This window comes from Drosophila biarmipes, chromosome 2L (assembly GCF_025231255.1).
Source record: "Drosophila biarmipes strain raj3 chromosome 2L, RU_DBia_V1.1, whole genome shotgun sequence".
NCBI classification, from domain to species: domain Eukaryota; kingdom Metazoa; phylum Arthropoda; class Insecta; order Diptera; family Drosophilidae; genus Drosophila; species Drosophila biarmipes.
In genome coordinates this window covers 26,663,769-26,687,808 of record NC_066612.1, presented here as the reverse complement: position 1 = coordinate 26,687,808, position 24,040 = coordinate 26,663,769, and the positions used below count along the sequence as shown (strand labels likewise).

At 36.8% G+C, this 24,040-nt stretch overlaps 4 protein-coding genes across 5 annotated transcripts; 2 read left to right on the top strand and 2 right to left on the bottom strand.

The window, feature by feature from the left end:
- The first annotated feature begins 9,782 nt into the window (after nucleotides 1-9,782).
- Nucleotides 9,783-10,493, top strand: LOC108021859 (prefoldin subunit 1). Its single transcript, XM_017090648.3, has 3 exons — nucleotides 9,783-9,949; nucleotides 10,027-10,169; nucleotides 10,226-10,493. The coding sequence occupies exons 1-3, from the start codon at nucleotides 9,920-9,922 to the stop codon at nucleotides 10,431-10,433; spliced, it is 381 nt and encodes a 126-aa protein (XP_016946137.1). The 5' UTR covers nucleotides 9,783-9,919; the 3' UTR covers nucleotides 10,434-10,493.
- On the bottom strand, nucleotides 10,447-11,317 carry LOC108021858 (protein-lysine N-methyltransferase CG9154). The gene is made up of 3 exons (XM_017090647.3): nucleotides 11,099-11,317; nucleotides 10,886-11,045; nucleotides 10,447-10,830 (listed from the first exon to the last, which is right to left on the bottom strand). Exons 1-3 carry the CDS (start codon nucleotides 11,237-11,239, stop codon nucleotides 10,460-10,462), a joined length of 672 nt encoding a protein of 223 aa, XP_016946136.1. The 5' UTR covers nucleotides 11,240-11,317; the 3' UTR covers nucleotides 10,447-10,459.
- Nucleotides 11,318-11,470: 153 nt separating this feature from the next.
- LOC127010768 (uncharacterized) lies at nucleotides 11,471-22,737 on the bottom strand. Its single transcript, XM_050885581.1, has 2 exons — nucleotides 22,159-22,737; nucleotides 11,471-11,767 (listed from the first exon to the last, which is right to left on the bottom strand). Exons 1-2 carry the CDS (start codon nucleotides 22,551-22,553, stop codon nucleotides 11,713-11,715), a joined length of 450 nt encoding a protein of 149 aa, XP_050741538.1. The 5' UTR covers nucleotides 22,554-22,737; the 3' UTR covers nucleotides 11,471-11,712.
- On the top strand, nucleotides 18,162-21,610 carry LOC108021857 (Krueppel homolog 2). Of its 2 annotated transcripts, none has more exons than XM_017090645.3 (5): nucleotides 18,162-18,280; nucleotides 20,348-20,616; nucleotides 20,673-20,922; nucleotides 20,977-21,110; nucleotides 21,174-21,610. In XM_017090645.3, the coding sequence occupies exons 2-5, from the start codon at nucleotides 20,387-20,389 to the stop codon at nucleotides 21,400-21,402; spliced, it is 843 nt and encodes a 280-aa protein (XP_016946134.1). In that variant the 5' UTR covers nucleotides 18,162-18,280; nucleotides 20,348-20,386; the 3' UTR covers nucleotides 21,403-21,610. The 2 variants fall into 2 exon arrangements, with proteins under 2 accessions (XP_016946134.1, XP_016946135.1); XM_017090646.3 differs by having other exon boundaries at nucleotides 18,168-18,287.
- Nucleotides 22,738-24,040: the final 1,303 nt, after the last annotated feature.

Sequence of the window (24,040 nt, the reverse complement as noted above, 5' to 3'; positions counted from 1 at the left end):
GTGATATTAAATAAACATTTTTTCATTCTTTATTAAACTGAATTAGAAATTCTTAAAAATTTTAAAAATGGTATTTCCAAGCTTAGAAGGTTATATGTGAAAAAACACCAAAAATATTATTTTTTCATACTTTCCGGCTAATTTTCCGATCGTTTCTATGGCAGCTATATGACATAGTTTTCCGATTTTAATAAAATTTTTATTCAAAACACCCTCTGCAAGGGTATATTAAAATATAATACTTTATGAGCTCTGTACATGTCATAAGCTATGATCTGTAATTGTAAACCTTACAAGGGAGCTGTGTTAGCTCTTGTAATCTGTAAGGGTAGGCCACTTGAGCCTTACCGAAGTTTATCACTTGAGATGTTTCTCACATTGCACCAAGGGTTCCTGTGCGGGGATAGATTAGACCAGAATAAAAATTTCATGTTCATTATGGTCCTTCGACAACTCTGCATTTTTCCCCCACCAGTGGTAAGAGACTCAGAACTTAGGCCAGCACCTAAAAAATAAAATCTCTAACACTTGCAGTTTTGTTTAAGGTGTTAATGAATAAATGACTCTGGTTTTCCCCCACCAGTGGTAAGAAACCGTTAAAAATTTATTAAAATCAAAAGGATATAAAACAATCTTTTATGATATAAAACAAAATTTATTTCAAAAAATCAAAAAAAAAATTCTTGCCATCGAGCAGTTAAATTTATTGGCGTCGAAAAGTGATAATTAAAATCAGTCGTATTCGACCGTCATCGAAAAAGTTATAACGGTGAAATAAAAAGTTTGGGAGTCACTTTTATTTTTTGACAAAATAACGGGTATAATAATATCAAAGTGACCCCAAAAAATAAAAAGAACTATAAATAAATAACGAATCATTAAGTGACTCACCATATAAAAAAAAATCGCAAGAATACAAAAAAATTTAAAATAACTCTTAAATCATTTGTAAAACGTCTGAGGTCTTCAGCACGTCTACGACTACGACTACTACAACTACAACTACAAGAACAGCATCGAAACTAATTAACAAGCATCAATAGCGAATAAACGAATACCATATAGCAACGACAACAACAGCGGCAACAATATATAGGATCAGATAAGTCCTACCTATCAAATTAAATTTTTATTTTTTAAAGGTATTTAAAAGATACATTTAAGGACATTCAAAAAGATAAAATTAAAACTTTTGAAATTAGGATTGGGAATATTAATTTTTATTGAGATAAGCTAGTTCTTTTTAAGCAGGGAAACACTACAGACGTTATTGTTAGATGATATAATGATATAATGGAGGAATTAGCTTTCAGTATTTGAATGGTAACTAAAGACATGAAAAAAAAGGAAATTGTGCCAAAAAAGGTAAAAAATGCAAATCATAAAATTAATGATTACATTTTATTCCAAAGATTGGGACCTTTTTTATGAGTTGCTAAATGAACTCATACATTTATGGGAGGATCTCAGTCCTTTCTTGAAATTTAAGTACCTTAAAATTTCACTTAAGGGAGAAGCCAGGAATGTAGTTTCTCACTTATTGTTGTGATCAGGGGAAAATTATGAGGCCGCTTGGGAATTATTAACCAAGCGGTATGAAAATAAAAGGAACATTTTTTCCGATCAGATTAATCACCTTCTTGATCTCCAAAATTTATATGTGAAATCAGTTCGGCAATTAAGAATGTTTATTGACCAGATTAATGAGTTAATTCACATGATAAAATTAAAGGCAAACATTTCTGACTAGGTTGATATAGTTTTTGAACATATAATAATAAGTAAATTTAACTAAGAAGCTCTGCAACTATATGAGAGCCATGTTAACAAAACAAAAGAAATTCAAGCGTTGTCCGACGTCATTGAAATTTTAGAGCAACGACTAAGTTCAATTACCTCAGTTCAGGACGAAAAACGTGGTAAAAAAGTCTTCAGTAGCAATATAAAAGAGTTGTCTACTAACAGTTGTCCTATGTGCAAAAGTACGGGTCATTTGATACTTCAGTGTCAAAAATTTAAGGCTTTGAATCCATCTGAACGGATGGAAAACATAAAAAGGCACATAAATGCCTTAAGCACTTATATAATAAGAAATGCCAAAGTGACATTTTATGTTCGATTTGTAAGAAAATTACATAGTACATTTTATGTAACACATTTATGTAAGGTCTAAAACAAACCAAAAAGTTTAAAAAACTAATAAAGAAAAGTAAACATGTTTATAACGTCGAAGCAAGCGTTGCTAGCTACAGCGCTCATTCAAATTCAAACCTTTGAGGGAGGTATCGAAAATTTTAGAGCTTTGATCGACAGTGGTGCTCAAAGCACAATTATTTGAAAAGAATCTGCGCAGATTCTGAAATTGGCCAAAACTCGGTCTCAAACAGAGATCAGATCAGTGGAGTATAGTACACGGGAAAGTGCATCTCGAAGCACAAGGTAAATCTTTCAATTAAACAGAATAATTCCCGAAAAAAAATTAAAGTTGAAGCATTAATCCTTCCAAAATTAATGAGGGCTCTCCCAGTCAGCACAGTTAATGTTGACAAATCAAAGCGGGAGAAGTACAATTTGGCTGACCTAGACTTCAATAAGCCGGGTCGTGTAGATCTGAAAATTGGGGCAGATCTATACACTCACATTCTGCAGAATGCAGTGGTCAAAATCAATGGCCTCGTCGGTCAAAAAACCGATTTCGGGTGAATTGTCTCTGGAAGATATGGATCGGTATTGGGTTGAGGAAGAAGACACAAATGATATCGAATCAGAAATATGTGAAAATCATTTTATAAAAACTACAAAACAAGCTTCAGATGGTCGATACATTGTGTCAATTCCATTTAAAGATGATGTACCCTTAGGAGATTCGAAGAAACAGGCAATGGCTCTATTCATTAATCTTGAGAAAAAATTAAAAATAAATGAGAATCTAAGGTTAGACTATGCAAAATTCATGCATAAATATACGGACTTAGGATATATGGTTGAAGTGGAGAAAGAAGGAAAGTACTTTTTACCTCACCAGGCAGTAATTATTAGATAATTAGATTCGAGCCTGACGACCAAATTAAGAATTGTTTTTGACGCTTCAGCAAAAACAACTAATAAAAGAAATTTGAATGACATAATGTGGGTTGGTCCACGAGTTCAAAAACATATTTTTATACCCTTGCAGAGAGTATAATGATTTCAGTCAGAAGTTTGCAACGCAATGGAGGAGACGTTTCCGACCCCATAAAGTATATATATTCTTCATTAGCGTCACGAGTCGATCTAGCCATGTACGTCTGACTGCCCGTTTCTACGCAAACTAGAGTTTTAGAGTTTTAAAGCTATCGGTCTGAAACTTTCCCAAAAGTCTTTTTTTTTATATTGCAGGTAATATATAAGTCAGAACCAGCCGGATCGAACAACTATATCTTATAGCTCCCAGAAAAAATCGGGGAAAAAATTAAAAACAAAAATAATATCTTGGTGTTTTTTAACATATAACCTTCTACACTTGGAAATAACAGTTTTTAATTGGTTTTGAATTTCGAATTAAATTTTATCAAAATCGGATGACTATATCATATAACAGTCATAAGCGGGATCGAAAAATTGGTGGGAAAATAATATGAAACAATATATAGCTTCGTTTTTTTTGACATATAACCTCCTACTCTTGAAAATACAATTTTTGAATAAGTTCTGAATTTTGAAATAAATTTGATCAAAATCGGATGACTTTATCATATAGGTTCCATACGAACGATCGGAAAATTGCTGGGAAAATAATATGAAACAAATTTTATTTTTGGTGCTTTTTGACATATTATCTTATAATGTGTTGTCAGATAAACATTAATGATAATGATCAAGAGTACCAATATATTTATGGAGAGATTATCCAGATGAAAAAATCATAAATTGACAACAGTCACATATGGTACTCCATCTGCAGCATATTTAGCTACTAGAGTTCTAGTAGATATTGCTGATAAATGCAAAAACAAAGATGTAAGTGAGATAATTAGGAATGATTTTTATATGCCTTACCTAATTACTGGCGCTGATTCTATAGAAGATGCCAATAATTATATTGCTGATAAATGCAAAAACAAAGATGTATGTGAGATAATTAGAAATGATTTTATATGGATTACCTAATTACTGGGGCTGATTCTATAGAAGATGCCAATAATTATAATAATTATAATAATAATTAAATTAATTTCTCAAGAGTTACAAAAAGTTGGAATGAATTTAAGGAAATGGATTTCAAACAGTTCAAAAATAATGGAAACTGTAGAATTTACAGGAGATTACAAGGTTCTCACTGTTGTGGAAAATGAAAGCGTAAAAATCCTGGGGCTTCAATGAAAACCGCAAAAGGATTTATTTAAATTCAAAGTAAATTGCGGGGAGTCGAAAAACTTTAACAAAAGGATAGTGCTATCAACATTATCAAAAATATATTACCATTTGCCATGGCTGGCTCCTGTAACTATTTTAGAAAAACTTTTTATTCAAAAACTATGGATAAATAAGAGTGAATGAGATCACGAATTATCCAAGGAAAAAAAGATTATTGGGTAAATTTGAAAGAAAATTTATTGCTTTTAGAAAAGATCTGAGTCCCAAGATGGATTAGTTTCAAAAATTGTATAATAATACAGCTTCATGGATTTGCTAACGCTTCCGAAAAGGCATATGCAGCAGTGGAATATACTAAAGTAGAGAATTGTGTAGACATAATAGCCAGCAAAAGTAGAATTAATCCAATTAAAAATAGAAAAACTATTCCCAACCTAAAGTTATGTGCAGCTCACTTAGTAAAATGATCAAACGAATATTTGAATCCAAGGAATTATTAAGAAACAACAGGAATATCAGTTCAGTCTAGAAATAAAGTGCTTTGAAGCAAAAAAAGAAATTAAGACAAGTAATAGGATATTGTCGTTGAACGCATTTTTAGATAAGGAGGGAGGGAGACTACAAAACTCCAATGCAAAATTTGAAGTAAAGACTCCAATAATTTTAGACAAGTGCAATTTAACAAACTTATTAATTTAAAAGGCTTATAAATAAACTTTGCATGGAGGAATAAAGGTAATGCGAAATTATATCCAAAGGAATAATTGGATTTTCGGGCTAAAGAGTTCCTTAAAGATGTACCTGAGAGTGTCTGTGTCATGTCTGTGTCAAGTGTGCTAGGTACAGAAAAAATACAGCTCAGCAAATAATGGGCAATCCGTCTAAGTACAGAGTTTCGATGTCGTACCCATTCTTAAATACTGGAATAGATTTCAAAAGTCCCTATTTTGTTAAATGTACCAAGATTCGTGGACTAAAAACATACGAGTATAAGGGGTACATTGCCGTATTTGTCTGTATGGCCACCAAAGCCATACTCGTACATCTAGAAATGGTAAGTGATTTAACCTCGGATGCATTTCTATCAGCCCTAAGAAGATTTGTTGCTAGAAGAGTAAAAAATGCCAATATCTATTCGGATACCGAACCAATTTCGTAAGAGCTTCAAGAAAGTTAGATCAAGAGTTAGTTAAAGAAAGGAAAACACAATGAATGCCGCTCAGCTCGAAAAATATGGAATTGATTGGCATTTTATCCCCCCGGCAGGACCTCACTTCGGAGGTATTTAGGAATCTGAAGTTAAATCCATGAAGCACCATTTGAAACGGGTGATAGGTAAAAATAGTCTGACATACGAAGAGATGTCAACACTTTTATGTCAAATAGAAGCATGCTTGAATTTGAGGCCAATGTATACTTCTGAGAATGAAATAAATCAACATGAAGTATTACTCCAGGCCATTTTTTAATGGAAGACTACCGTTGAAGATTGTTGAACCAGTTGAAAATGAGAAAATTGGTAATTTAGATAGGTGGAAATAAATCCAAAAAATTAGAAGAGACTTCTGTGTTAAATGGAAAAAGGAGTATTTGCATACCATACAACAGAGAAACAAGTGGAAGAGGGAAAGTCCAAATATAGAGAAAGGAGAAATTGTCTTGTTGAAGGTGGAAAAAGTCCGTAAGGGTAAAGACGGAAATGTTAGAGTGGTAGAAGTGAAATTACAAGATGGATTTATAATCATACCAATAACCAGACCAGCGGTAGAAGTGAAATTACAAGATGGATTTATAACCAGACCAATAAGCAAAGTTTGTCCCTTAGACGGAATAAAGTCTGACGATAAAATGGAATCGGATCCCGAAGAGACAAAACCGAAAAGACAAACAAGAGGTACATCAAAGAGCTCAAAACTTGATTTTCTAATGGCTATGTTATTACTTATATTCTGCCAATTTGCTAACGCTTTAGCTAAAGTTGATCAGCAAGGTATGCAATAAAAAAGATAAATAAGAGCTCGGCAATATATTTAGACCCAATAAGGGACGTTGAAATTGTAACTTAATAATATTTTATAATATGGACGTTTACTTTGAAATGCTTAAAAAATGTAAAGAATTAATACCAAAAATGAAGGTAATTTGCGATCGTCTTCATAGTTTTGAGGATCAATGCCTTTTAGTTCTGAGTAACACAGAAAGGCGGATCTCAGACATGGAAGAAAATAATAAACTTTTTATGGCTCAGGCAAAATCAATAAGTAAACGTGCTCCATTTGGTTTTATCGGATCTCTTTAGCACATCTTACTTGGGGTAATGGATTAAGACGACAGGATACAAATGGAGGAAAATATGAAAAACTTATTAAGCAATCAACATAGCCTTAACGAGCAAAGTAGGAAACAGACTTCCTAAGCCGATTCTAGGGCTAATATTTTAAAGAAAACGACTGACGAAATAAACTCAAATTTTAAAATGAACAAAAGAATCAAGAACATGACAGCGTTATTGCAAGAATCTTATTATGTGAACAAAGAGTCTTTCAACTTTTTAATGATAACCACACAGCTGGTAACATTATAGGTGAATGCGAGAAAATTCAATATGGTATCATGAGCCTATTCATAGACATAAATCATGGCCGACTTAATACAAACATATTAAGACCTAGTCAGCTAAATAGTGATATTTCCAGAATAAAAAACAGTTTGTCTGAAAATTTAGTCTTGCCAGGGAAAAGAATAGGCACAGAATTAAAGGAATTTACACATTATTGACGGCTGAAGGTTTGTTTGTGGATTAAAAATTAATGCCAAAATACCTTTGTTTGGTAGACATGCTTCTGTACTTTATAAAATTATCCCAGTTCCGGTTAAATTTAAATTCTCAGTATTTAATTTATAATTTTAAGGTCGATGCATATCACCTTATGGCATCTACTATTAATAAATGTCAAAGGTAGCAGTCGAATAAAAGAGTTTGTGATGGAAGTTGTCCTTGGAGTAGTGCTAACGACAATAGTTGTGAGATTATACCTCTCAAACCAAATAAGGCATCAAACTACAGGTATAAATGGATTGTAGAAAGTAAGTCATATTGGTTTGAGTTGGAAAAGAAAAGTGGTTGGCTTTTTAAGGTTCAAAACAATTCTAAGGCTAGAATTCAGTGTAGCAACTCAAAAATAGAGATAGTAGATTTACCTGAACAAGGAATAATGACTTTGGGGTCAGATTGTACTGCTCAAACTGATTATAAAATATTGGTAGCTTAAGACAGTATTCAATTAGATCAGTATCATTAGCGTTGTCTTACATTGGAGAAGCTAACGAAATACCAAAGATTATTTGGAACCCGCTCGACATGCCATTAATTAATAATTGCAAGCCGTGGAAAGGTGTCAAAATTATTATGAAAATAAAATATATCGAATTAATAAAGTCCAATAATTTTGTATTGCACACATACACCTAATATTGCCGGCCCTTGCTGGAATGTTCAGACGAACAGTAATAAAAATAAAACATAATACTTTAGAGCTCTGTGCATGTCATGTGACAATTATAAATCGACCCAGAGCCATAAACTAAGATCTGTAATTGTAAACCTTACAAGGGAGCGGTGTTAGCACTTGTAATCTGTAAGGGCAGGCCACTTGAGCCTAACCGAAGATATTCACTTGAATCAGGCAGACGCGGCCTCTACATAGGCCACCGATAAGACCAGAATAAGAATTTCATGTTAGGGACTTAGAAAATAAAATTCTAGAAAATAAAATTTTAATACAGAACTCAACTGAAAAGGTTGTTTTTATTCAAATAATGTTCATCCCTTTCAGCTCCTTTAAGCTGGGTAACGGGTATCTGATAGTCGAGGCACTCGACTATAGCGTTCTTCTTTGTTAAATATATATAAAATGATAATTATAATAGTATAATGATAACATGTCAAAAAAACACCAAAGCTATACATTTTTTATACCCCTTACTCTTAGAGTAAAAGGGTATACTATATTCGTCGGAAAGTATCTAACAGGAAGAAGGAAGCGTTTCCGACCCCATAAATTATATATATTCTTGATCAGGATTACTAGCCGAGTCGATCTAGCCATTTCCGTCTGTCTGTCTGTCCGTATGAACGCTTAGATCTCGGAAACTACAAGAGCTAGAACAGGCGGACTTGGCATGCAGACTCCTGGGCTTCCTACGAAACGCAAGTTTGTTTCACCGGGGTGCAATGCCCACTAAAACGCCCACAATCCGCGAAAATCTGTAGCGCCTACAGTTTTTATGTTAGAACAAAACTTTTAACAGAAATATATTTGTCTCAGCAATACCTATCGATTGACTCAAAAAAATGTGCCATGCTCACTCTAATGCCCACCAGACGCCCAAAACTGTGGTGTCCACAATTGTCATTCTAGAACATTTTGTTTTGCTATAACGTATTTGTCTCATCAATACCTATCGATTGACCCAAAAAAAGACGCCCACTCTAACTCCCACAAACCGCCCAAAATTGTGGCCCCAGTTGTCATCCTATTCTTTTTTTTGCTAAACTGAATTTGTCTCATTAAAACCTTTCGAATGGCCTAAAAAAAATGCCACACCCACTCTAACGCCCCTAAACGGCTAAAACGCTTAAAACTGTCTGCAGCCCACATAACATATACCAATGTAGCCGGTAGGTGGCGCTTTACATTATTTCTTTGCTGTTTATGTACATATCTCCATTTCTATTTTGCTCCCTCAACTCACTATAGCGTTCTTCCTTGTTCACATTACTTTCTTACCAATTTTCTGATCGTTCCTATGACAGCTATATGATAAAGTCGTCCGGTTTTGATAAAATTAAATTCAAAATTCAGAACGAATAAAAAAATGTTCTTTCCAAGCGTAGAAGGTTATATGTTTCAAAACACCACAGAATAACCTTTTCATATTATTTTTCCACCAATTGTCCGAAAGTTCCGATTTTGATAAAATTGAATTCGAAATTCAAAACAAATTAAAAAATGTTATTTCGAAGCGTAGGAAGTTATATTAAAAAAAAAAATATATAGATATAATTTAACAACTTTTGTTTCGATTATTCCTATGGGAGCCATAAAATAAAAAGTTATCCGATCCATCTGGTTCCGAAGAATATACTACCTGCAAAAGTAGGACTTTTGAGTAAGTTTCAGCGCGATAGCGTAGAAACGGACGGTCCGCTTTCCTGAGCAAGAATATATATACTGAAAGGGGTCGGAAACGTCTCCTTCACTGCGTTGCAAACTTTTGACTGACTACCTAGAGAATCAATTTTATTCCGATCAGCAGCATTTACTTCAGCAATTGTCCATGATTCTTTTTAATGTAAATGGCTTTGTGCAGAAACACAAGCAACTGAAGCGGAGTCTATGTGAACAGGCTATTAAATTGTAATCGATAGGACTATCGACAACGAAAAGGGAAATCAAGAAACTGAGTGCAGGTGTTCCAATTTAAATAAAATTCGAATTGATTCAATAAAAATCGTAAAAATCAATATAGCATTACCAAAAAGGAGCGGTCCCAAGACGAAATGGCTTTAATGGACATAGAGTTAAAGAAGGTAAACTTTTACAAAAAGTTGTGTGAACGCGTGTTCCCCCAAATAGTTTACCCAATGCTCGCTGTTTTTGCCAACAGGCTTTCACTGAGATGCAGATCAACAAACTGGAAACCACTAAAAAAATCAACATGATTGACATGAAGTGCGACATGGTCAAAAAGGGGAAACACAAGTACCTGCTTACTGAGAGGGGTACCAGCGGCCTATCCGACCACACAAGGTAAATGTAACCACTATTTAAAAACACCAGATGCCTCGTTGACTATACCTTTCTAGAGTTTACCAGTCCGTTGGCCGCATGTTTCTGCTGACAGATGTGCAGAACATGCGCGAAGACCTAAAGTCCAAACAAGAGAAGTGCGACAAGGCGATAGAACTACTTGAAAAAAAGAAGGAGTTCCTACAAAAGTCTCTCAAGGATCAAGAGGACGGTCTGCGCGAACTGGTGCAGCAGCGTAAGGAGGCCGACCTGGCTGCGAAATAGAAACATTTATACCTCAATGTAATGGATTATTTATTTTCAATATATTCGTCTAAATTGAAATTAGCGTAGCTTACAAAGGAGTTGCCCAGGTTACGATCGTGTTCCGGTCGGAAACCGCATTTTAAAACAGGAAGGCCTGTAGTCAGCCAGGGTTCCGTCACTTCCCCAGAGCAAATAATTATCTTGGACTCTGATTGATTTCGCTGCAGCCTGGTGATTATTTCACAAGTTTTAGCTATGCACTCCTGAGACAAGAAGGGCGGATCGGCAACAATTATGTCATACTGCTGATGGTGTTCCTTGAGGTAGTTTGGGTTGCCTCCTACGCAGTTCAGGTCGTAGAACACAAAGTCCGTACCGTAGGCTTCAAATCTTGGATCATACTCAAAGATGCGCACTAAATACATAGGCACTAAATCATTTTAGGCATAGACATTTTTCTATTCGCTTACCATTATCATGGATGTTTCTTATGTCCTTGTAAAGCGAGGGACATGATAGGAGAGCAATATGAAAACCCACCAAATCAGACCTTTGTTCGTCCAGTAGCTTAACCACAACATCGCGCAGAATAAGCTTAGTTTCCGAATTGTACCAAAACTGACTCAGTTGCTGCAAACGAAAAATGTCAAGCAATTCTTAAATGTATTTATAGTTTTTCTTGCCCAATCTTCCTCGAATTCAGCATCAATGCCAGTCTGGTTGACGACTTGATTCTCCTCATCGACTTTGCGCTTCGAGCGTTCCAAAAGAAATTCGTTAAGAATAGCCAACGTGTCGGCGGGGAGCATAATGTCAGCGTCCATTGTAATGTTTTAAAATATTTTAATCAAAAAAAACAATATGTGCATTTGTTGAACTAGAGGTGAACATTTGGCGATAGCTTAAATCATTAGGGTATTCCTTTTCTTATGAGCTGAGAACTTATCCGCTTAGCTGTTTATCAGCACCTCCATACAATTGGAGTGACATGCCAGACGGCAAACAGCTTTTTGTCTTCGGAGATTCCTCTCTTTCTGTGTTTTATAATCTGCCTTCCCGTGGCTCAAAAAGAGACAACCTTCGGGGTTATTTTTTGCGTCCCTCCGTTACGTTCAGAAGGAAATCAAAAGAAGAAGAAACCCTGCTGCAGGCCGTTTAAATTGTGCGCTACGACACATTTTTATTTATTAATAAAAGTGATATTTTTGAAAATAATTAGGATAGTTATGTGCTACCTTATATAAAAGACGTTGTGCGTTGATCCACGTTTAAAGTACGTCCCTTTTTGATAATTTTTTTAGGTTTTACAACAAAACCTAGAAAATTCTGGTCCGTTACCCGAATGTGGCGAGCTGAAATGTTTTGTGCCAATAAAAATGTTGCAAAGGGTTTTACACAGCTCAAAAAGGTGAATATAAAAGTATACATGTAAAACATTTATTTTTTAACACATACCCTTAGTGTTTTAAGTGCGTTGGCCAGTATTTCCGAGTAACCGGACAAATATTTACGAAAGGCGATGACAAACATTAAAAACAAATTAACAAAACAAAAAACTAGATTTACGAACAAGAACTGTAATTTAACAGAAAAATTAAATAATACAATTTAAATAAAATAAGGCAAAATTTAAATAAATTCAAATTTTTAATAAGTGAAAATTTTTCGGAAAAATTTAGAATTTACAAATTGATTTCACCTGGGATGTTTCACTTGTAAGGGGTTTCACAGTTAAAAACTTGTTGGAAACATTTGGTATTTACAAAGTGATTTCACTTGGGACGTTTCACTTGCAGGTGACAAATGAGTATAATTAAATCTTAAGTGACTTCGAAAAATTTTCCTTTGTATTTTCACTTGTGAAAAATGGGAAATCACACACATTTTCTGTATGGAGCAACATGTAGGCTGACACGTCACTCCGGATTTGCAAGTGAAACTTTTTTTTCAGAAATTAATGGTTGAAAAATTCTACTACCTCGGCCTCAAGCTTATTAAATTAAAAAATATAAAATACAAGTTATTTGTTCTTTATACGAAAGCCTTACTATCGTAATGCAAACGGGATCAAAAGTATAATGCATTTATGCTACAGAAATGCAGCAGATTTGTACCTATATATGATATAACTAAAGATATAAGAAATATTCTGTAAATCCCCGACAATTAAACAAGTTATAATTTTTAGAATACATGTATTTTGGCGAACAAATTTTGAAAAACCATATAAGTGAGCGAGAGGCAATCACGAGGCTAACGCTATTTGCGTTAAAATTAACGGGGACATGGATTGAGTACAAACAACAAATATAATGGATATTGCACTTCTAAAAATAATATAAACGAATTATGTAATAGCTACTGTTGTTACAGAATTAGTTATTAAAGTCAAAGACAATAAGAAGGAACCTAAATCTCGTTGGATTTATCAGTACTTTGCCCAACGTCTTACGAAGGAACGGATTTCGGAAGATGTAATATTCGCTTGTGAACAGCTGTGTTTACTTTTGTGCTCTGAGTTTTTGTCTTTTTCAGTGATTTTGTGATTAGCCTAACAATTGCGCTAGTAATTTTAAATAGATCTCACAGTAAATGGTTACGTGTTAATAGTTATTTTAGCATTTCTATTAGATTTGTTTAATCTCATAGCTTTGTTTGTGTAACTTACGCTCCTAAACTTGCTAAAACTCTTTTACTTCCTCTCAATCTCCCTCGCTCTATTTTACAACTGTAACCTGCTCTCTATGCACCCGCTGAATTTCTGGAAGACTTTTTCGGTGCTATTTTCTGCAACCCTCTCTCTTTCTCTTGCTTGATTTACTTTGTATTTGTTCGTGCTGAAAGTTGTTAGTGTCGCACAAGCCACGCTCAGTCGATAGAATTTTTTTTTTCTTTTGTGATCTCTTACGTTTTGATAAATTTTCGCGATCTCGCGCTTTTATTTTTTTTTGTGTTTTGTGCCTTTGTGATATTTGAATTTGAACCCAGTGGCACATTTACTTTGAGGTATTTTTGATATTTTATTTCATTTTTCATTTGTTTGTCTTATAATGGCCCTTGTCTGTTCCAAGAAAAAATGCACACTTGCCTCTTCAACGCAAGACCCCTTTATTTTTTGCTGGCTCTGCGTTTCGATGATGCACGTCAAATGTGCAGGATTCACCGGCAGAGTAAAAGATTTTATTGATCCTAACTCTGGTCTTATGTGGTCATGTGGGTCCTGCAAGTAAATGGTGGTTAAGATGAGCGGCTTTATAAAGCAGACTCGGTACAGCCTGTTGAATATCTCGGGTGCTTTTAGGCAACTCAATGAGGGTTTTAATACCGTCTGTGCCCAGTTTAATAATAATAAAAAATTATTAACCGAGTCGTCTAAACGCAAAAAAGCCAGCTTAACCGCCGTTAATGCCACCATGGAATTCAAACCAAATCCGAACTTGGTAGCAGCAGTTCCTGTCGACACAGGGGTAAGCGAACCAACTGTGCGTATGGATACAGCTAGCTCGAGTGTAGCCCATGTTTCCGGACTAAAAGCTTCTGTACTGGCTAAGTCAAAGAAATCAGTGCCGACCGTTCCTATAGGTACTGTAGGTACCGTTCCTGGATCTCAGCCTAGTGAGGTTCAGTCTGCTGCAGGGGGCGTAAGAAACTTTCAATTGTTCCACAAAGGAAGTAATTATTTGTTACTAGACAGGACCTCCACTGTGCCAAAAAACTAAAAAGTTTAATTTTGGCGTATCAAAATGTTAGGAGATTAAATATGAAGATACCCAAGTTTTATGCTGACTCCTCAGCATTTACTGAAGATATTTTAGCTTTTACGGAAATTTGGGTGAAACCAGGTATATCCGACTCTGAAGTTCTGGCTAATAACTTTAATACTTATACGACCGATCGCCACTCACGTAGGTGGGGCGGTTTCCTGATTGCCGTTACCTCTAGCCTATTATCTGAAAGAATTCTCATTCATATTCCCAATGAAATTGAATTTTTAAGTGTGAAAGTTTCTTTGCAATCTTTATCTGTTATTGTTACATGTTCTTATATTCCACCTGGCAATGACCTAGTAATTTATGAGCACCATCTGTCTGCAATAAAATCTGTTGTATCCCTTCTTTCTAACAGAGACTTTTTAGGTGACTTTAATCTACCTGATATTTCTTGGTCTCCTCCTACTGACTCATTTGTCGCTATGCCGTTATCCGCCCATGATTTTGAGGATGGCTTTTTAGAATTATATATAGAATTATATATACACTGTATATATATAGAATTATATATACAGTCTTTTTTAATGAATGCGTACCTGATGGGTATCTTTCAAACCTAAACAGGCCCCCTTGGTTTACCAATTCGCTTTAAAGACTTAAAAACCTTGAATCTAACACTTATAAAAAGTATAAAAAATCGGGTAGACCAGCAGATTTTTCGAAATATGTGGTGGCTCGAACAGATTTTAATGTTCCATGCGTAAGTCATCAGCATTGCCTTCATCGGTACGTCTAAACTCAATGGAGGCATCGACGGATTCAGAAATTGATGATTAATTTGCTGAGTTTTTCCAAACTACTTATAGTTCGACAGCTTGGTCAAATTCTAACTACCCTAATCCCTTAAATAGGGCAATATGTATTTTTTCCCCTGTATTCACCGAAAGCTTTCTCGTAAGAGATTTAGCAACAACAACGCCAACTTGTTCTCCCGGCCCAGATGGACTTCCTGGGTGTGTGCTTAAATTTTGCGCATCAACCATTTTTAAACCGATTCTTAAACTTTGTAATTTGTCTATTTCATCATCAGTTTTTCCTTCTATATGGAAGGACTCTTTTATTATTCCACTCCACAAAAAGCTGCTAAGGCAGATGCCCAAAATTATAGAGGTATTTCTAAATTGTCGGCAATTCCTAAAGAATTTGAACGCATTATCACTTCTCATTTGCAACACTTATGTTCCTCGCTTATATCACCGTATCAGCATGGTTTTGTTAAGCGAAGATCGACCACCACCACCTTCTTGAATTGTCATCTATTGTAATAAATGGGTTTAAGAAAAAAATGCAGACTGACATTGCACATACAGATTTTAGTAAGGCCTTTGACTCCGTTAACCACTCACTTCTTTTATTTAAATTAGATCAGCTTGGGTTTCCTCGTAATCTATTATCTTGGATTTCATGTTACTTGAATGGTAGGACTCAGAGGGTTATATTCAAGAATGTTGTTTCAAAATTGATCTACGTGACATCTGGAGTGCCTCAGGGTAGTCATTTGGGCACTTTGCTGTTTACTTTGTTTATTAACGATATTCCCCTAAATCATAACACATTCTCGTGTACTAATGTATGTTGATGATGTTAAGCTTTGTTTTTCATATAATGATATAGCATCGGGATTTAACTTACAGTCGAATATTGATTGTTTTCATGGATGGTGCGAGTACAACCTTTTAAATTTGAACTGCCTTAAATGCAACGTTATGACTTTTTATAGGGTCCTACGTTTATCAGTTACTTTCTTAAAAATACGCCACTTGACCGTATATATTCAGTTAACTATTTAGGTGTTCTTCTTGACCCTAAACTTAAATTTGACTGCCAAATTATGTCCACTGTTAAAAAAGCCATGAGTGTTCTTTGGTTTATAAAGCGTTGGTCAAAAGAATTTGATGACCCTTATACGAACAAATTATTATTTACCTCCCTTGTCCATCCTATTTTGGAATATTGTTCGTCGGTTTGGAATCCACAATATCAAAAAAAAATTGTCTTATTTGCCCTGCGTAGTTTGAACTGGGATCAAAATGTAAGGCTTCCTTCCTACGAGAGTAGATTACAATTGCTTAATTTACCTACACTTGTAAATCGTAGAACAATGCTTGGTACTATTTTTATACAAAATCTTATAAGAGGTGACATTGATTCTGCAGAACTTTTAAACCGCCTAACATTCAACGTTCCCGTTAGACGAAATTATTATCCTCTAAATTTGCCACGATGTACATAAAATTTTTGTCTGCGCGAGCCCTTTCGCGTTCTATGTAATAACTATAATAAACTTTATCATTTAATTTGGATTTCAACATCTATCCCGGTATTAAAAACTAATATTTTAACTCATTTTCTTAATTCTTAGTTGTGCCTTTTATTTTCATTTGTGTCCCGTCTCTATTTGTTTTATGTATGTATCTTCCTCGCGAAACCGCATTTTCGGCCCAAATTGAAAATTAAATTTAGAGGAATATAAATAAAAAAGAGAAACGTGGTACAGACTTTTGTTTAAGAAAATTTTTATTTTTAATATAATTTGTGTTATTTATAAAAAAATTTAAAAAAGTTGGTTTAAGCAACAAAAAGCTTATAAGAAATTTAAAAATTGGTTTCAGCTACAAAAAAGTTTTTATCGCTTTACTCCTTAAATAAAAGAATATTCCCAAAAAAAAATATTGCAGTTAGAAGGAAGCTATTTCGATCCTATGAATAATATATACTTGATCGGGATCAGTAGCTGAGTCGAACTGGGCATGCCCGCTTGTGTGCTTTATGGGGTCGGAAACTCTTCCTTCTGCCTTTTACATACTTTCCGAAGAATCTATTATAACCTTTTAATTAACGAGTAACGGGTATAATTCTTGGGCTTTTTTATTTTTCACATTATTATATAAAAACTGAGGTGCTATTTTAGTCCTACATATTTTTGAAATTTAAACTATTCTCCTATTTCTTAACAAAACTTTCAGGTTTTATTTTTATATATTGCAGCAGTCCTCTAAAGTTTTTTTAAATTAAGTTCAACTAGAAAAAAATTGTACCACGATAAAATATTTTTTTAATTTTTTTGCCTCTCGTCCGCTTGCTCACTATTTCCTTCGTAACTTTAAATATACACTGAATTTTTGTGGACACGTTCTTGGATAGTTTAGGTATACATTTATGCAAAATCGTTATTATCTTCTAAAACAGGAGCTCCTTTAAGATAAAACTCTAATCAGTAGTTCCCGTGCTGAAATAAAAAGTGGCTTTCCCACCTGTTAACGGTGGTGCACAGTATTACGTTTTGTATAAGATACATTCGACATTGATATTATACATTCTGATGAACAAAACTTATTTCTAACGACTTTTACATAATGGGATTTGGCATAGTTTTATTTTAAGGAAAGTTTTTCCTCCAGCCTCACGCTTAGTCCTTCTTTGCAAGGACTTGTTGCATCAAACGTACATCATTTATCTAAGTAAAAATGAATTTGAACACCTCCCAAAATTGTTGCTTAAAATGGATATGGTCAAAGAACCTTAAAAGACAAAGGTATTAAAAGCAAAAGGGTGATCATTTCTAATTGCAATATTTATTTTCCCAATGTTAATTGCCAAGCTCCGAACCGTTAGAAATCTCTATGCACCAAAAACAATATTTAGCAGTTTCATGGCAGCTTAAATCCATTTCCTTAAAAAAATAAGCGAAAAGCCAAGTACATAAATTTCCATATGAAAACACTTAAATACTTAATTGATTAGCGTCTGCGGTCCTATTTTCCGCTGAACCGAGGGGTAGCAACTTATGTTGTCTTGTCTTATTTTTTCCTATAAAATAGGCGGTGAAGCGAAATAAGGTCGCTAATGCGGAATACCTTTCTGTGAAAATTGGTTGTCGTGGAAGAAACTGAAGCGGGTTTATGTTGCTGAAGCGAAAACCCTCTGTGTGAATAGAATATAAAAAAAATAAGATGATACACTGTGAAGTTCGTTTAAATTTTCTATCGAATTTTTTCAGTACTCTGTAATCCACACGGAGCAACGACCCATACGTATTAGCTTAGGGGAAATATTTGTGTTCAATTTTGAAAAGGAGAGAAAAGCCGCTGCTAGGTGAGATGTGAGTGGGACGCGTTTGACAAATTAATTAAGAAGACAACGAACTCGCGGTGACCGACTTTCTTTTTGACAGGTCGTCGTCCCAAATCAAATAAAATGTGCTAGCGTGGCAGTGTAAATCAAAATAATGAAAGTCTTCCACTTTAATCCGTTCCATTTATTTAATATCGCAAAATAGAGCACCCAGTTCCCACAGACCGGGAACAAAGGGCGCTGCAAGCTGAACGCCGTGCCACTGCGATTTGTATGCTTAAATAGTTTAGTGAGGTCAATCAGCCTAAATTGCGAGCAGTACCTAGTGAATCTCTGACGTGTACCTATTATTTAACAGACATATATTGGTACATTGTACATATCACTGCCCGGTTGACCAAACAGGTGACGAACTCACTCATACTCCCCGCGTCATATCTCTGCGTACAGGGGAAAATTTGCTTAATATGTCACTTTGACTGTAAAGATTTTGGAATAGTCATATAAAACAAGAAATGAAGTTACTTCGGCAAGCCGAAGTTTGTATACCCTTGCAGCTATAAAAAATAATCAAACTTATAACACCATGTGCAATTTTTCAGGATTGTTGCTGACTTCAGTGATATTAAAAAAAAATATTTCTTTCTTTTTTCAGACCATTTTTTAGACATCTATGTATATGTTAGAGTACTGCGATTTTTATTAAATTGGAAATAAAAATATAAAAAATGATATTTCCAATATTATAATATAATATGTCAAAAAGCCCCAACGCTATAATTTGTTTCATATTATACTATGACAGCTATATGATATAGTCGTCCGATTTTGATAAAATTAAATTCAAAATTCAAAACCAAAAAAAGTTTTATTTCCAAGCGTATGTTAAAAAACGCCAAAGATATAATTTGTTATTAATTCTTTCTATATATATTGTTGTCCGATCCGGCTGGTTGCGACTTATATACTACCTGCCATAGAAAGAAGACTTTTGGGAAAGTTTTAGCAGTTTCAGTTTGAGTGACTAGTTTGCGTAGAAACGGAGAGCCAGACGAACGGACAGACGGACATGGCTAGATCGTCTTGTCTAGTGACACTGATCAAGAATATATATACTTTATGGGGTTGGAAACGAATCCTTCACTGCGTTGCAAACTTCTGACTAAAATTATTATACCCTCTGCAAGGGTAAAAAAACTTTAGAACATAATTTTTATACGGTGGTATTTAGACAAGTCGTGTTTAAAGGGCGTACATAGTATTTCGAAATACCTTTCTAACGACGTATAGCTCCCGTCCTTCACAAGGTACGGATATACAATAGTTAGCTACTTTTAGCAATTTTTCCGCCAAACTATCCAGTTTTTTCAAAAGTGGTAGAAATAATGTTTTTTATATTGAGCTATAAAACAACGTTTTGGGATAAACTGACAAACAAAATAAAATTTTAATTTTGAGAAGACCCCAAAAATGTTGTTTTGCGTATTACTTTTGAACGGAGCATCGTATTTGACAGTTTGCAATACCTTTCTTTTGATATATAACTGGAAACAATCGGACGATTACTGTAGATTTTCATTTCTTCTTGTATATATAGTAGCCTTCGCACACCCTCCTGGTGCGATTCGTCACTACGTGGACTGCCGTCCAGAGTAATACAATGACCGTTATATTTCGTTTTCGGTAAATATGTGTTGTGGTAAATAAAAAAGGAATATTTTTGTAAATTTTATGTTGCTGTACGCAAAGAGCTGCCTGTAATTATGTCTAGATCATCTTGGCTTAAGTTAACTTGGTTTTCGTTTTAGATGTGTTCGCTAGATACTTTTCATTTTATTGTTTAAACGGTTGACACTAACTTTCAAGTAATACCTGAAGCCGGTGCTACAGAGCCCTTGAGAGCAGGGCCACGAGAGTCCAATTCGGCAGTATTGAATTACATCAAATAGTCATGGTTATCGAGCTGGGGTTGCCTTACCATTGCCTGCGCTCGAGATTTAGCTAACTTCCAAATCCAGGCCCATAAGTCTTAAACTAGCCTCAAAACAATTATCTCTACATTTTAGCCTTTTTATAATTGCTTTGCAGACTGAAATCTAAATAGTAACCAAGCACAGAAGGCACTCCATGATGACCACACCCACCGACCAACCTCAACGGTTTGATAGCGCCGAGAGCAACACCTCAGAAGAATCCCCAACACAGCAACAGCAGAATCAACCACAGCAACCTACATCACAAAATGTTCCAGTTAAGCTCTTACAGCATTTTCAGACAAACCGCATCGATTCAGCGCTGTGGGCCCTGCGTCTACTTGTCATCTTATTCACCGTCAGCTATGTGTTGCCCATCTTCACGTGAGTATAAGGTTTCAGACAGTAAATTTTTTTTAATCATTCTCATGCCTCCATAGTTCTCAACAGAGCGCATTTAGCAAGGTCCTGATTGCCAATGCGGCGATCTCTGCCCTGCGTTTGCATCAGAGAATCCCCGCGTTCTCCTTCAGCCGGGAATTCCTTGCCCGACTGTTCGGGGAGGACTCGTGTCACTATATGATGTACTCCCTGATCTTCTTCAACATCCGCCCATCGCTGCTAGTTCTAATCCCTGTGCTGCTCTATTCGGTTCTACATGCCTCCAGCTACTCGCTCAAGCTGCTCGATGTAAGCATATTAGGTTAATAAACTGACACTTATTTTAAATAATTGCACTTGCAGCTGATTGGCCAGAATTCGTGGTGGGGTGCTCGTTTTACCATATCCATTGTAGAGTTTCAGGCGGCCAATATTCTGAAAGCCACCGCTTTCTGCGAGGTCTTTATCATGCCCTATGCAATTGTGCTGACCTTCATGTGAGTTTTCCGTATTACTTCCATTTGGGATATTCTTTGTAACATTGTATCTTGGAATTTTAGAAGCCACGCGGGATTGATGACCCCCATTATTTACTATCACTATCTGGTCATGCGCTACAGCTCACGCCGTAATCCCTATCCGCGCACCGCTTTCGCCGAGCTTCGTATAATCTTCGAGGCGCTGGCTGCGCGATCGCCGCCCGCTGTGGGCAAGATCATTCGCGGAGGCATCGGGTTTGTCAACCGCCTTGCACCGCAGCCACAGCCGCCGTCCCCTGCGCAACAATAAAAGACAAGTGGTTTTTTTTATCTGACCTCAACTAATTACTCCGGAAAAGCTTATTTAATACCAATCCACTTATATAGACGTTAAGGTATGACAGCGGGGTATATCCGTATTATTTGTTAGTCCAAATTCATTGCAGCATTTGAAAGCTCGTATTACACTAGTTTACCAAATAAAATCCATGAAACGCCCTCACGCGACTGATGACAAATTCTGTAATTGTTGTAAAGAAGTCTCGTCGGCTGGGATATAATCAGTCCCGCCAGGGACTCTACCGAAAATATTTGTAAAGGTATGGGACAAAAAGGTCTAGGACGAAAAGCGGTTGGCTGGCGTGAGATGTAGAGTGCCAGCCACCGGGACACGGAGTGAGAGAAATAGTTTATTCGGTGTCTGCTGCAGAGCGAAAAGGGTCAGGTAAAGCGCATTTGGGCCTGGCTCATAGCATTCGCTACGCTCAACTTTTCCTAGGGCAGAATTTATGGCCTAAAATCTGGGCATTTGTTCTGAAATATTTATATTTATGCGTGGTTTGATTGTATTCTTTTCCTACGAGTTGTATTAAAATCAGGCGAGAAATACATTTATTAGAGAATTTTTGTTTTCTTGGTTCATGTTTTTCTCAGTGCTCGCAGGTTAACGGGTTAGGTTAGTTCATGGTATATAAATTCTAACCTACTCTGGTCGAAGCCGTATCGAGGCCTTCGAGAAATTTCTCATTGCACTCTCGATGGCCAAATTGCGGTTCACTCCACTCACCCACCCGTCTCGCTCTCACGCACACACACACGCCTGAATCCGGGTGCTCCAGCGCTGGTCCTGGGCCGGCACACTCTCCTTTGCCAGAGTCCCCTGCTCGCACTTCTGATCCCAACCGCCGCGTTTGCCAGAGTCCTCTGCTCGCACTTCTGATCCCGTGCGCCGCGTTTGGAAGAGTCCACTGCTCGCACTTCTGATCCCGTGCGCCGCGTTTGCAAGAGTCCACTGCTCGCACTTCTGATCCCGTGCGCCGCGTTTGCAAAAGTTAAGCTTTGCCCGCCGTTTTCTTCAAGTTTTCGGCTGCTCTGGGTTTTTTCCACTTCTCGAAGTTTCGGTACTCCTTTTCTCTCGCTCTTCCCTTGGCGCGTGGGGGTTGTTTTCCTGCTCGATCGCATGTCCTCTCTCGCTTGCTCCTGTGCGGCGCTGCTCACGCGAGCACTTGTCGTGGTGAATATTTTGTTGCTCTCCTGGTGTGTGTGTGTGTACTGCTGATGTGTGAACGGAGGGTGAAAGATAAACAGAACCTATCGCTTGGGCTTAGCTAAGACAATTATTGTGTACCAATATAGCTACAAATCTTACAATTATTGGCTAAGCTTACATATTAGGTGAACTGTACAAAGTTTTTACAAAGTTATTCGCGAGGGTTTTGTTTTGTTGTAAGCTGCTGTTGTTGTTGCTGCTGGCTGCTTTTGTTGTGGGCGCTATTTGTGAGGGGTCAAACGACTCCTCACACCCTCTCCTACTTCGGGGGGCGTTTAGAAATGGTGATACGGTCGGTTTTTGTGATGTGTACCCGGAATACTTTACTATTTACCCGCCGGTTCGTCGTCCTTCTCTGCCGGATAGTCAATGACGACTCCGTTCGGGCCCGCGTCTTCTAAGGTGGCCGTCGCTTGCGTCGCCATGCGCCAAAGGGGGGTCGGGTTGTCCGACGCCATGTCTGTAGGGGAGAACCAAAGGATATTAGTGCTTTGCTTTAACGATTACTACTTGGGTTTTAATTGTTTAGTTAGTAATCATGGGGAAAAAAGGAGCGTTGAGTTCCCACTAGGAAAGTGGAATGTTGGGAAGGCGCACCCTCCAGCAAGTGGCCCCACTGACTCAAACATGGGCTCCTGTCGCAGTGTTCCTAGTTGGCTCTCGCCTCGGCCAGATCGAGCGTCACTCGCCGGCTTGTTTGTGGCAAGTTCGCTGGTATTGTGCCGTCTTTGTACGGACTTCTGGAGCTGCTGCTGCGATAATATCTTCGTGTATGCTCCCGCCGTCTGCTGGTATCCTTGGATGCTTCTCTGCTGCTCTCGTCTTGATGTATACATTTCTACGTGCTGGCTTCTCGTTGCTTTCGCCTTGATGCGGGTATCCTTGGTTTCTGTATCTCTGCTGTTCTCGTCTTGATGTGTACATTTCTTCGTGCTGGGTTCTCCGTTGCTTCCGCCTTGATGCGGGTATCCTCGGTTTCTGTATCTCTGCTGTTGCTGTTGCTCTGCTACGGGTTTTTAGCGTCAATCGATCGCTAAACTTGCTCCACCATCTGAATGTCTTCGTTGTCGTCCAGTCGTCTGGGTACCAGATTCTGGGTTTCTGGCTCGTTGACTGCTTCCTTCAAATCTCTAAGGGATGCCGTTCTGCGTTGCCTGCTCTGGGTATGTTGCAACCGCACTATGGTGGGAGAAAAGAACTTATTTACTTTGTACGGGCCTTCGTACTTGGGTGCTAGCTTAGCTAGGTGCTGTATGCTGGATCTCCATCCCCGCCTGCTTGCAGAAAGCTTTGATTGAACGACTCGTAAATTGTGTCCCATTATCGCAGACAAATGTTCGGGGAATACCAAAGTGATTCAAAATTCTCTCCCGAAAGATTTTTTCGAGGTGCCCCGAAG

Coding starts and splice junctions, on each gene's coding strand:
- LOC108021859 (XM_017090648.3), top strand. CDS start 9,920: ATGGCTTTAATGGACATAGAGTTAAAGAAG. Junction 9,950..10,026: donor TGGACATAGAGTTAAAGAAG/GTAAACTTTTAC, acceptor TTTTGCCAACAG/GCTTTCACTGAGATGCAGAT. Junction 10,170..10,225: donor GGCCTATCCGACCACACAAG/GTAAATGTAACC, acceptor ATACCTTTCTAG/AGTTTACCAGTCCGTTGGCC.
- LOC108021858 (XM_017090647.3), bottom strand. CDS start 11,239: ATGGACGCTGACATTATGCTCCCCGCCGACACGTTGGCTATTCTTAAC. Junction 11,046..11,098: donor CTGAATTCGAGGAAGATTGG/GCAAGAAAAACT, acceptor TTTCGTTTGCAG/CAACTGAGTCAGTTTTGGTA. Junction 10,831..10,885: donor AAGAAACATCCATGATAATG/GTAAGCGAATAG, acceptor CTATGTATTTAG/TGCGCATCTTTGAGTATGAT.
- LOC108021857 (XM_017090645.3), top strand. CDS start 20,387: ATGATGACCACACCCACCGACCAACCTCAACGGTTTGATAGCGCCGAG. Junction 20,923..20,976: donor ACTCGCTCAAGCTGCTCGAT/GTAAGCATATTA, acceptor TTGCACTTGCAG/CTGATTGGCCAGAATTCGTG. Junction 21,111..21,173: donor GCAATTGTGCTGACCTTCAT/GTGAGTTTTCCG, acceptor TTGGAATTTTAG/AAGCCACGCGGGATTGATGA.
- LOC127010768 (XM_050885581.1), bottom strand. CDS start 22,553: ATGCGATCGAGCAGGAAAACAACCCCCACGCGCCAAGGGAAGAGCGAG. Junction 11,768..22,158: donor CGTGAGAGCGAGACGGGTGG/GTGAGTGGAGTG, acceptor AAAACATTTCAG/CTCGCCACATTCGGGTAACG.